Consider the following 12174-nt stretch of genomic DNA (forward strand, 5'->3'; position numbering starts at 1 on the left):
TTCTCATTGCATCCTCATTGCCCTGACAGTCACCAGGTTGTAGAACAGTTCAGTAATGCTATACTTACCACTGCTATACATGCAAGAGAGAACATGATAATGCTATGAAGATCCTCTTGAACCTCCAATGAAATGTAGAGTTTATTAATAATAATTAATATCAAACAGTGGGTAAAAATCACTATGTTCATAACTAGCAATGGTCACATCTCCAATATTGGCAATATTTTATTTCTGTCAGGAAACTCACAGGAGAGCTGAGGTAGGGACCCGTAGCACTGAGAAGAAGCAGTGTGCTTCTGGGAAATGTAGTTTTATCAGATAATAGAATCGCCCATCCGGATCTGTGAAGCTGGAATCTCAGAAGTTCAGAAAGATTGGGGAATATTCCCCCCCCCCCCCCACAAGGGTACAATAGTGAAACTTTGTTTGGACTTGTACTGCATATTATCAATAGTCATGGAGATACTGTGTTTTCCCCAATAATATTGCCCTTGTGGAGATAACCTTTTAGTTATACAATTTTAATTTTCTCTTACTCCCAACTAGGATCTGCTTTTGCTAAAGCAAAACCAGAGAGTCCATGGACGTCTCTCACAAGAAAAGGAATAGTTCGAGTTGTATTTTTTCCATTTTTCTTCAGATGGTGGCTTCAAGTAACGTCAAAGGTCATATTCTCCTGGCTGCTTCTACTATATCTCCTACAAGGTAGGTGTAACGAAGTATTGAGATATTGTGCATCCTTCATTTACTTTTCTCTGCTCGGGGTTTCCAACACTTGGCCTAGTTTATGTGATAGAGAAAACCTTCAACATGTCCTTGTGCTGTTAGTACGGTCTGTACACATCACATTGGGATAATCAATGTAGTAAGGTAGTGCTCTCAGAGCTTTCCGGCTGCATTCAATGTGGTCAAGTGGTAATTATGTAGACAGTGACTGACACCACTGATTGCTTTTGTTTAATTGTGAAGGTTTTTGCAAGTAAATGGCTTGCTTGTCCCTTTTTTTCTCGTTCTTTTTTTTCTTCCCTCTTTATCTCTATCTCTATCTATCTCTATATCTCTCTCATATCTCTCTCTCTCTCTCTCTCTCTCATATCTCATTCATTCAAGGGTTCATCTTGCTGCTGGCCCCCCTTTCAGACCTACATAACTTTATAAAATATTACCTTTTGCTATGGTAATGATATGTTGACCCCGGGGGCGAGCTGTATTTTGTCTGTTATCCCCCCTCCTGCTGCTGTTCGCCGTCGCCCAGTGTTCATTTACATAGATGAGGCTGCCGCCCTCATCTTCCGTAGTGCTCCGGAAGTCTCGCGCATGCGCAGTGTCACTATTGCGGGACTAAGCACTGTTTTCAAATCGCGAGCACCAGTGATGTTATTGCGCAGGCGCGAGATTATGGGCGGGTACTTAGATGACACTGGTGATGACATTCACAGCGCCGCCCATAATCTCACGCCTGCGCAATAACCTCACCGGCGCTCGCAGTTTGAAAACGGTGCTCAGTCCCGCGATAGTGCCACTGCGCATGCACGAGACTTCCGGAGCACTGCGGAAGATTAGGGCGACAGCCTCATCTATGTAAATGAACACTGAGGGGCGGCGAACAGCGGTAGGAGGGGGTAACAGACGAAATACAGCCCCCCCCCCCACCGGGGCCAACAAACCTCTTTACCATAGAAAAAGGTAATATTTTATAAAGTTATTTAGGTCTGAAAGAGGGGCCAGTAGCAACATGAACCTTTCTAGAATACAGCCCATGAGCTGCAGAAGGGGATTCTTTTAGTTTAATAGTGAAACTTCTGGCAGCGAGATGTATATGTGCTCGGCCATTACTTTCACTTACCGTCTCCCCCACCGGAAGTCACATGCGTGATCATGTGACTGTCGGTGGTTGCCATGATAGTACAGGGTCATGTGATGACTCCTGTCGCTGACATGTAGCTGACGGCCCGGAGCCGAGTGAAGCAGAAAGTGAGCATATCTGCTGTTTACAGCGGTATAGCTGTGATCAGCAGATAGGGCAGAGAAATCGGATTGTTGATCCATATAGCCCCCTAGGGGGACTAGTAAAAGAAAAAAAAAAGTAAAAAAAAGTTTTAAATTAAAAAAAAAAAATAAACCCTAAAAGTTCAAATCACCCCCCTTTTGCCCCATTGAAAATTAAAGGGTTAAAAAAATAAAAAATATACACATTTGCTATCGCCGCGTTCAGAATTTCCCGGTCTATCAAAATGTAAAATTAACTAATCTGATTGGTAAATGGCGTAGCGGCAAAAAAAATTCCAAACTCCAAAATTACGTTTTTTGGTCGCCACAAGTTTTCCGTAAAATGCAATAACAGGCGATCAAAACGTAGCATCTGCGCAAAAATGGTATCATTAAAAATGTCAGCTCGAGACACAAAAAATAAGCTGTCACTGAGCCATAGATCCCAAAAATGAGAACGCTACGGGTTTCGGAAAATGGCGCAAAACGTACACCACTTTTTTTTATTGGACAGGCTTGTGAATTTTTTCTAACCCCTTAGATACACGTAAACCTATACATGCTTAGTGTCTACACACTCGCACAGACCTCAGGCATCACACCGACACATCAGTTTTACCATATATTGAACATGGTGAATAAAATATCACAAAAACTATTGTGCGATAACTAACGCTTTTTTTTTTGCAGTTTTTCCACACTTGGAATTTTTTTGCTGTTTTCCAGTACACTACATGGTAAAACTTATGGTTTCATTTAAAAGTACAACTCCTCCCGCAAAAAACAAGCCCTCATATGGCAAGATTGACAAAAAATAAAACGGTTACGGCTCTCGGAAGAAGGGGAGCAAAAAAAAAAAAAAATGGAAAGCGCCCGGGGGCTGAAGGGGTTAAAGGGATTTTTCCATCTTGAAATTTTCCACATCTAAATAATAATCATTGGAAACTGGGTGAATGCAGCTGATTTTCCTTACAGGCTGCAGCAGTGACCTCTCGACTACATGCATTTGACCGCTGCTGCCAGTCACTGAGCTCAGGACAACATGATGTCTATATGATGTCTATATAGTCATCAATCACCTCTAAGCAAGGTGATTGGCTGCAGAGTTTAAGTGCAGGATTGAGAAATTGTGAATACAACTGATTTTTAGGGCAAGACTACTGGGTGAAAATATTTCAAAATGGGAAAACCCTTTAATCCCCATGATATTCTGATTTTCCAACATATCTCACTTGTCCTTATGGGTTGCCTTGACTTAGTAATGCAAATATTTCTCACCAGCTTTGTCTTGTGGCTTCAGTCTTGGCTTTGTAGTTTGAAAACAAGCAGCACGCCAGACACTGACTCATAGTTGTGATTACTAAGTGTCTTCTGCATAAGTCACAAATATCTTCTGTTGCCAGCCTTTATAAAACGTAGGTGCCTTTTTCCCCTCCCAAATTTTCTGCACTCAGATGCAAATGAATGTAGCTCATTTAGATGCTAAGGTATGTCTTGCTACAGTCTGTCGCTGTACCGTGCAGCAGCAATTTCCACCGCTCTCCCTTGTGGTTAGCAGCAAACATATGTCATTGCTTTTACAATTGCTTTGCTTTTTATGTTCTGAACAGCTTTTGTGTAGGCAGTAGAAACAATATTGCTTTGTGGGAAAAGAACTAACAAATAGAAATCGTGCATCTCCCAATGGAGAAGTTTTTGTATACAAAAATAATCAAACAATCCTACAAAACAATAACCAAAAAAAAAACATTATGGAAGCTTCAGAAGAAGGAACTGGCTTTATGAATATATCTAAGTTAGACTACAGTCAACAGATTGTCACCACAAGATAGTAAAGAAAACAAACAAGCCAAATACTATAATACTATACTAAACATAAAAAAATTCTTATTGAGCTTTTAAAGGTTTTCTTTTTCTGGTTCAGCAAATAAAGATTTTTTTCATTGTATAATAAGAAACTATTACGTTCTCTGTTATATTTTATGACTTAAACAATTCTCATTATTTTCAAGGAATGTATGTTAAGCAGATCTGGCAATATATCTCTTAAAGGGAATTTATCTACTGGATCATGCTGCCCAAACTGCGGGCAGCATAAATCCAGGCCCAGCTGTATGAGTGCCTCCTCTCTGGCTATGGCCGGCTTCTCCCCGCACTACTGCAGATGATTGACAGGCCTCTCCTTATGTACACTTGAAGGAGAGACCGATCTGTTGACCCACCTGGAGCAGGCAGTGATAGGTAAGGCTGGCCTGGGGCAGTGCCGGACCAACCTAATCTCCGCTCATGGTCCCTGGCCGAATTTCAAACTATGGGTTTTCTGAAGCACCAGAGCTTAGAGAACACTGTACCTGGCTGCAATGTACAGCCAGGGTCTGATTCATGCTACACACTTTTCCTTTTAATCTTGATGTGGCTGGGGTACTTACCTCTTCACACAACATGTACTGTGTAAGTCATGGATCGTGTCACTGTAATATCTGATGGCTGCCGCAGGCAGCCAGCAGCGATACTCGCACACATCAGCGGATTTGAACAGCTACCAGGCACGAGTGGATACCGTTACCCACTCGTGCCTATTAACCCCTTACAGCGTGCTGTAAAAATGTCAAAGCGCGCTGTACATGCCGGCCGCGGTAGGCATTCACTTACCTGGCGCCATCGGAAGTCTTGTGACATGATCATGTGACTTCCGATGGTTGCCATGGTAGCACAGGGTCATGTGATGACTCCTGTAGCTATCATGAGTCAGTTCCTCTCACATGTGTGCCTACCAGGTTTACTCACCGTTCGACACCGGAAGTCACGTGACGTGATCACATGGATCCGATGGCTGTCATGCTAGAACAGGGTCATGTGATGACTCCTGTAGCTCACATGCCTCACTTCCTGTCTCACACTGCTAAGAGCTGTGTGAGATAGGAGATGAGCATATCTGGTGTTCACAGCTGTGTAGCTGTGATCTGCAGATATGGAAGTGCGATCAATCAATTAATCTGATCGGTAAACGGCGTAACGGCAAAAAAAAGCCAACATTGTTTTTTTTGGTCGCCACATATTTTGCGCAATATGCTATAACAGGAGATCAAAACGTAGCATCTGCGCAAAAATGGTACCATTAAAAATGTCAGCTCACTGCAGCCATAGATCCCGAAAAATGAGAACACTACAGATCGCGGAAAATGGCTCAAAGTGCACCTTTTCTGGGACAAACTTGGGATTTATTTTTTTTTAACCCCTTAGATAAAAGTAAACCTATACATGTTTGGTGTCTACGAACTCACAACGACCTGAGGCATCACACTGAAACATGTTTTACCATATAGTGAACACTGAATAAAATATCCCAAAAACCATCGAGCAGTCGCACCTTTTTTTGCAATATTTTCGCACTTGAAATCTTTTTGTCATTTTTCAGTACACTATATGGTAAAACTAATGACTTCATTCAAAAGTATAACTCGTCCCTCAGAAAATAAGCTCTTATATGTCAAAATTGATGGAAAAATAAAAAAGGTTACGGCTCTCAGAAGAGGGGAGGGAAAAAAACAACGGAAAATGCCCGGAGTTGAAGGGGTTAAAGGGAACCTGTCACCAGGATTTTTCCCTTATAAGCTGCTGCCACCAAGGTCGCGCTGTATTACCTAAAAGCCCCCCCCCCTGAAAGGAGTTGTCCGACATAAACTCAAAAATTTTTGGTAAGCTAATCTGGGCTGTATTGTCATATAAAATACCCCTACATTGTTATTTTTTGTTTTCTAACTTTTGTTCCTCTTGAATTCACCCTTTATTCTCTGCAGCTCTTTGTTTACATTCAGCTCCAGCAAACTGACCACTTCCTGTGCAAAACTTCCCAGTCAGAGCTGTCACCGCCCGGCCACAGTGTCCAGCCCCTCCCCAGTGTCCAGCCTCGCCCTGTGCCCGCCCCCAGCACACCCATTCCCTGTCAGTATTCTTCCCCAGCACCTGACCTGTTATCACTATAGCATTGCAAATAGCAGCCCCACATCGGGCTCTGCACCGCACACGCACATATGGCTCTGCACATCACACGTACACATATGGCTCTGCACCACACACACACGCACATATGGTTCTGCACCACACACACGCACATCGGACTCTGCACCGCACACGCACATCGGACTCTGCACACGCACATCGGGCTCTGCACCGCACACGCACATCGGGCTCTGCACCGCACACGCACATCGGGCTCTGCACCGCACACGCACATCGGGCTCTGCACCGCACATGCACATCGGGCTCTGCACCGCACACGCACATCGGACTCTGCACACGCACATCGGGCTCTGCACCGCACATGCACATCGGGCTCTGCACCGCACACGCACATCGGGCTCTGCACCGCACACGCACATCGGGCTCTGCACCGCACACGCACACATATGGCTCTGCACCGCACACGTACACATATGGCTCTGCACCGCACACGTACACATATGGCTCTGCACCGCACACGTACACATATGGTTCTGCACCGCACACGTACACATATGGCTCTGCACCGCACACGTACACATATGGCTCTGCACCGCACACGTACACATATGGCTCTGCACCGCACACGTACACATATGGCTCTGCACCGCACACGTACACATATGGCTCTGCACCGCACACGTACACATATGGCTCTGCACCGCACACGTACACATATGGCTCTGCACCATATGGCTCTGCACCGCACACACACATGGCTCTGCACCACACACACACATTGGACTCTGCACCCCACACGCACATTGGACTCTGCACCCCACACGCACATTGGACTCTGCACCCCACACGCACATTGGACTCTGCACCCCACACGCACACAGCGCTCTGTACCGACCCCCTACCCCCATACGGAACACATGTAGGGAGTGCATACTCACCCGTCCTCGGTCCCGCGGGCTCCAGCACCTTCGCGCGCTGTCTGTGCTCTGGACATATCAGCACAGTAGTTACGTCACCGCTGTGCTGAAGAGAGCACAGTCAGCCAGACAGTGATGAGAAGCAGCGCTGCGCTCCCTCTCATCAGCGCTTTCAAATGTACCAGCATCTGTGATCTGTGATGCCAGTACATTTGAATGTGCGATCCTGAGCAGGGGGCCCGGTGCTGGAGCTGACACCACGGAAGCCGCCGCCAGGCCCCTCCCACAGGTGACGGACCCCACAGCAGTGCAGGGGGAGGTTGCGGGGAGAGTAAGGGCTGCGGGGGAATGTGTGGGAGGGTGCAGGGAATGGGGGCAGGGACTCACACACTGTACCCACCCAGCAGGGAGGCGACATGCTGTTCCAGATTTGCATGTCAACATGGTCCTGCCCATGTTGACATGAAATGACCGGAAGCAGCAAAATCGCGGCAGGAGCGGTCATATGACCACTCTGAGTCGGGGGAAAGGGGCTGACAGCAGGTCAGGTAAGTGCTCACTATCTACTTACCTGCCCCAATGTAGCCCAATAGGGTAATAAAAAAAAAAAAGTCAAAATAAGCCGGATAACCCCTTTAATTATACTTACCTAGGGGGCTGTCTGGTCCGGAGCCTCCTCTTTCATCCATCACTGTCCACCTTCCCAGCTCTATGTGGATGACTCATCCTACGTACGTGGTGCTTTAACAGCAAGTTCTCTATTAGCATGAGTGAAACCATTCCCCTTTTTTCGGCTCTTGTTCCTTTCATTAGATTTCACCCAGTTATACGCCCTTCTCTACTTCATAAGATTAATGGTAACCAAAATTATTGCAGATTTTCCTTCTGGTAATGTAGTAGATGTTCCCTGCTGTCCTCTGTAACACCACAAATCACACACAGTAATCTTACTTTGAGTTGTAAGAACATAGTAGATGTACAGGAATACAGATGTAGTAATCCTTGACTTGTCAGACGGCACACTACTTTATTAATGTTCTCATGGAGCACGTCATTAGAAATGTTATGGCTTGCTAAATCTGTGCAGGATCAGAACCAATGTATGGACATGAATACATCACTAGAACCAACATCAGTACATGAATACTGCCCCAAGGTTAGTACAGTGATCAATAGTAATGTCAGTTCTGCCCTATATACAATTATATCGCATGGACCTACATCTCCTAGTATGACCTTAATAATGGTAAGGAGATGCTTCCAGTTGTTACCAGCCATTATCAGACTGCAGAGTATACTGTAACCACAGTACTGATTGGACGTAGTCCGTATCCTCAATAAACTTTTACATTCAGGTACCTCATAAATGACACCTTTTTTGATTGGAATTGTTTTTTTTTTCTTCTCGATATCAAGCAGGTGCCATGATAATGTTTTAGTGCCACAACTCTTCACTGCAGACTTCTGTCTTCTACAGCATGTCCCCCCCTTTGCTGCTCTGTCCCGCCGTCCACCCCCCCTCGCTGCTTTGTCCCATCTCCCCCTCCGCTGTTCTGTCCCCTAATTGGAAAGAAAAATGTCACTGTCTTGTGCTTTAAGAAGCAGTGCTGATGTTCTCTGCTGTTTTTGCTGCCTCTGTAACGCTTAGAAAGCAGCGTGATGACAGGCCTTCATTACGTCACTGCGTTTTCTCGTCAAGACGCTATTCGTTGGGGCAGAGAACTGATCATGGTTCCTTTTGACCTGGCTGCGCAGATATCTTTAATTGTATCATACATCTTAGAAACCACAATTAAACCCTGTAAAAATGAACTGAATCAGATAAAGTGGATCCCCAGGTTCACTGAACTGGCTATTGTTTTAGCAATCTATTTTGGGACAACTAGTTGGATCCTGTTCTTGGTTACACTCTATCCCCTCAGCATAATGTACCACCTCCGTATATTAAAAGGCACCTTATTCTTCACATCCAATAAGGAGTGCTTATCTTCCCCTCCATCCTTTGTGTAGTAGTACAACGCCAGCAGTATGATGGCGTCATCCCATCACACCTCTGCACGGGAAGGGAGTGCATTATTTCTCTGCCCTGGCAGAGTAGATCCACACATACTGTATCTCCAATTGTATTCGCATTTGAAATATGTTAATATAATAAATCAAAGAAGCATTACACCGGATTGGCATTCTACAGGTTCGCTGCATCAGTCGTTTTTTTTAAAGGGACCCTGTCAGGTCCAATATGAACCCAGAACTACGAGCAGTTGTGGGTGCATATTGATAATCCCTGCCTAATCGTCCCTGTATCTTGTAGCATAGATCTTTAGAAAAAGGTATTTCTAAAGATCTTTTACCATATACTAATGAGCGAGGGCACTAGGTGTTAGTTCCCCTGGCTAATCTGCTCCATTGGCATGTTAGTACGCCCCTGTGGGCCCCTATGGGCATGCTAATGAATACGCAGCGTCACATGATTATCTCACTCTCCTCTCCGCTGCCATCACGTCTGACGCTGGATTTCGGCTCAGTGCTCATGATCCCGGACTTTGGGTCATTCGCGTTACTTCAGTTTGAAGCCGGGACGCGTACACCCGGCTTCATAGTGCACATGAAATCTTATCAAAAACAGTTCAATCGAATTGAGTTTTAGAGACAAAAATATAAAGAACCTCAATTACCAGAATAAAATGTAACCTTTTATTAATATCTAAATTTACTTAAAATACACCCAGTGACTGTGAGCACACAGGGGCATACAAGCAAAAAAGAGCATTACCAAATGGGATCCCTCTAACAAGGGAACTGCTCTTAGCTATGGGGAAATGTATACTGGTGTGTGTGTAGCATATACCCCCTTTAGAAAGCTAATTATTCCTTGATGCCCCCTAGATATCAAAAAGCATTCATTACACCATAGGTGCACAAAAGGGTAGAAGGGGTGGACAGTCTCTATGGAGTCCCTATCTCACCCCATACATGCTTACTCCTACCTACCGACGGGGGGTTTGACGCCGTAACTTTTTTGGGCGCCCCCGTTCCACGTCGGCTTACCCTTATACACCCTACCTCAAGGTGAATGAATACTAAACAATTTTTTAGAATTCAAAAATAATTCAAAACATTCATGGATCAGATTAAATGCAAATATTGTACAACCTGTACGAAGAATGCGCAAATGGGACCTAAATGACTAATCCTCAATGCATTCTGATTATCAAATGAATGAGTATAAATGGCACCATGGGGGCGGAGTAAAGTGGAAGGGGAGACAATCTCTATGGGGTCCCTATCTCACCCTATACACACGAACTCCTACCTACCAACGGAGGGTTTGACGCCGTAACTGTTTTGGGCGCCCCCGTTCCACGTCGGCCTTTCCCTTAATACACCCTGCCTCAAAGGTGAACAATTTCTAAACAGTTTTTCAAAAATCACACATGATTCTAAAAGATGGACCTGCACATATACATCCTACAGTTTAGATAAAATATTCACTAATATATTGCAGAGCGTTTACTGAAAATCAGGATGCCATCTTTTGAAACAGGTGATAGGGTAAATTTCTGATTACCATAGCTTATCGTACAGATTGCACAAAAATATATAAGGAGAAGGGAATATAGATGCAGTTACTTCCCTTCAGATGATCATTTCTATATCGCCTCGACGCGTTTCCCCTTCTTATGGATATAAGGATCATCAGGAGGCAAAAGTTCCAGCTGTCAGATGTGGTGATCCATGGCTGTGCGCCCTGGTCACAGAAAGTGCAGGGTTTAAAAATCGGCACCAATAGATCACATGGGGCCACCAACCAATAGCAACCCCTGGCTATCTCATCTCTAACACTTGTTACTGCACATGTCACTCATGCTCTAGCCAATGAGTGACCTGATTCCATGAATGCACGCAGGCACAAGGAAATTGCGTGCACTTTCAAGGGAACCGGCAGCTAAGATTAGTACCGCCCTTGTTTCTAGGTCACCACTCCCGTCCTCAATCCATCTCTCAGAACCGCCCACCATCAGAGCCATAGTGGGGTAACGCCTCCAGGGCATATACATCCTAATCACAGATGTCAGATTAAAGACCGGAAGTAAAGGGGTTGTGTCTGTGCGCAAGCCTGCCGGCATCACAGACACTACTTTCAAAGGCATCACAACGCGGCGCCCAGTCAAATCCCTCGGGCACAATGACATAACCGCGCCTGCGTACTGATCTGCCAGTATTACAGAACACGCCCCATTTAGCCTACTATCTCACTAATGGCATAACAATGCGGCGCCCAGTCAAATCCACCGGGCAAAGTGACGTAACCGCGCATGCGTACTGATCTGATGATATTCCAGAACATGCTCCATTCAGCCTCCTGTCCCACCAATGGCATCCCAATGCGGCGCCCAGTTAATTTTCCCCGGGCAAGATGACGCACCGCACATATGCACTGATCTATCGGCCTTACATTATAAGATACGCCTAATTCGTCCTCCTAACATGGCACTCAATTAACTCACGTGAGGGGCGTATAAAAAACCATCCCCTTCTCAAAGATGAATTTTAGCCGCACATTTAAAACAAATCTGCCGGCATCATCAACCACGCCCACATCTACGTCTTCCCACAGCCAATCAATCCAGGCGGGTGGGGAGCACATTATTCAAGGGGCGTGTATATTTTGATCCATTCATACACATTGCCCATAGTAATGGCTCATCTCTGTCCACAAAAAACATCACAAGGGAATACCACCACACATGCATACTAGCACCTGGTGTCGAAGACGCATCATATTACATCATCTAGATGAGTTAAATGAAGCCAAGGGGAGGGGGGGACGATATAAAAGGAAAGGGAGGGAGAAAGGTAATGAAGGGAGGAAGCAGAGGGGATTTAGGAGATGAAGTAAAAATTAACAACTATAGAGACAAAATATTATAACCAGGAGAACAAACACCTAAAGATAAAGGTGTGTAGACAAATGCCCGTAAATCCCCATTCACGGGGCAATGACGGGTAGGGTATAAAAATCGGGACAATATCTTTTTTATAAATATTAGTGAATTAATGACCAATTGGAGACAAAGAGAAAATAAAGGTATAAATTTCAGAACTACAAAAATGGAGAGTATGTCAATCTATCATTAAGGCCTAATGGAACTTGCGTTTTTAAAGAGTAAATCCACCTGCATTCTCTCTGCAGGATAATCTTATCCAGATTGCCACCCCTGGGGCTAGGTTTAACCACTTCAATAATAATGAAGGAGATAGATCTACTGTCACCCTGGTGGAATTCCCAAACATGTCGGGC

General features: G+C 44.9%; 1 protein-coding gene across 4 annotated transcripts in view; it reads left to right on the forward strand.

Moving 5' to 3' along the window:
• PHTF2 (putative homeodomain transcription factor 2) overlaps positions 1-12174 on the forward strand; it is a 194161-nt gene that overhangs the window by 98981 nt on the left and 83006 nt on the right. For all 4 annotated transcript variants that reach the window (XM_075345200.1, XM_075345198.1, XM_075345201.1 and 1 more), the window contains exon 5: positions 550-708. In XM_075345200.1, coding sequence (XP_075201315.1) covers positions 550-708 — 159 coding nt within the window. The remainder of the gene's footprint in view (positions 1-549; positions 709-12174) is intronic.

The sequence above is a fragment of the Anomaloglossus baeobatrachus genome, chromosome 4, assembly GCF_048569485.1.
Source record: "Anomaloglossus baeobatrachus isolate aAnoBae1 chromosome 4, aAnoBae1.hap1, whole genome shotgun sequence".
Classification (NCBI taxonomy): Eukaryota; Metazoa; Chordata; class Amphibia; order Anura; family Aromobatidae; genus Anomaloglossus; species Anomaloglossus baeobatrachus.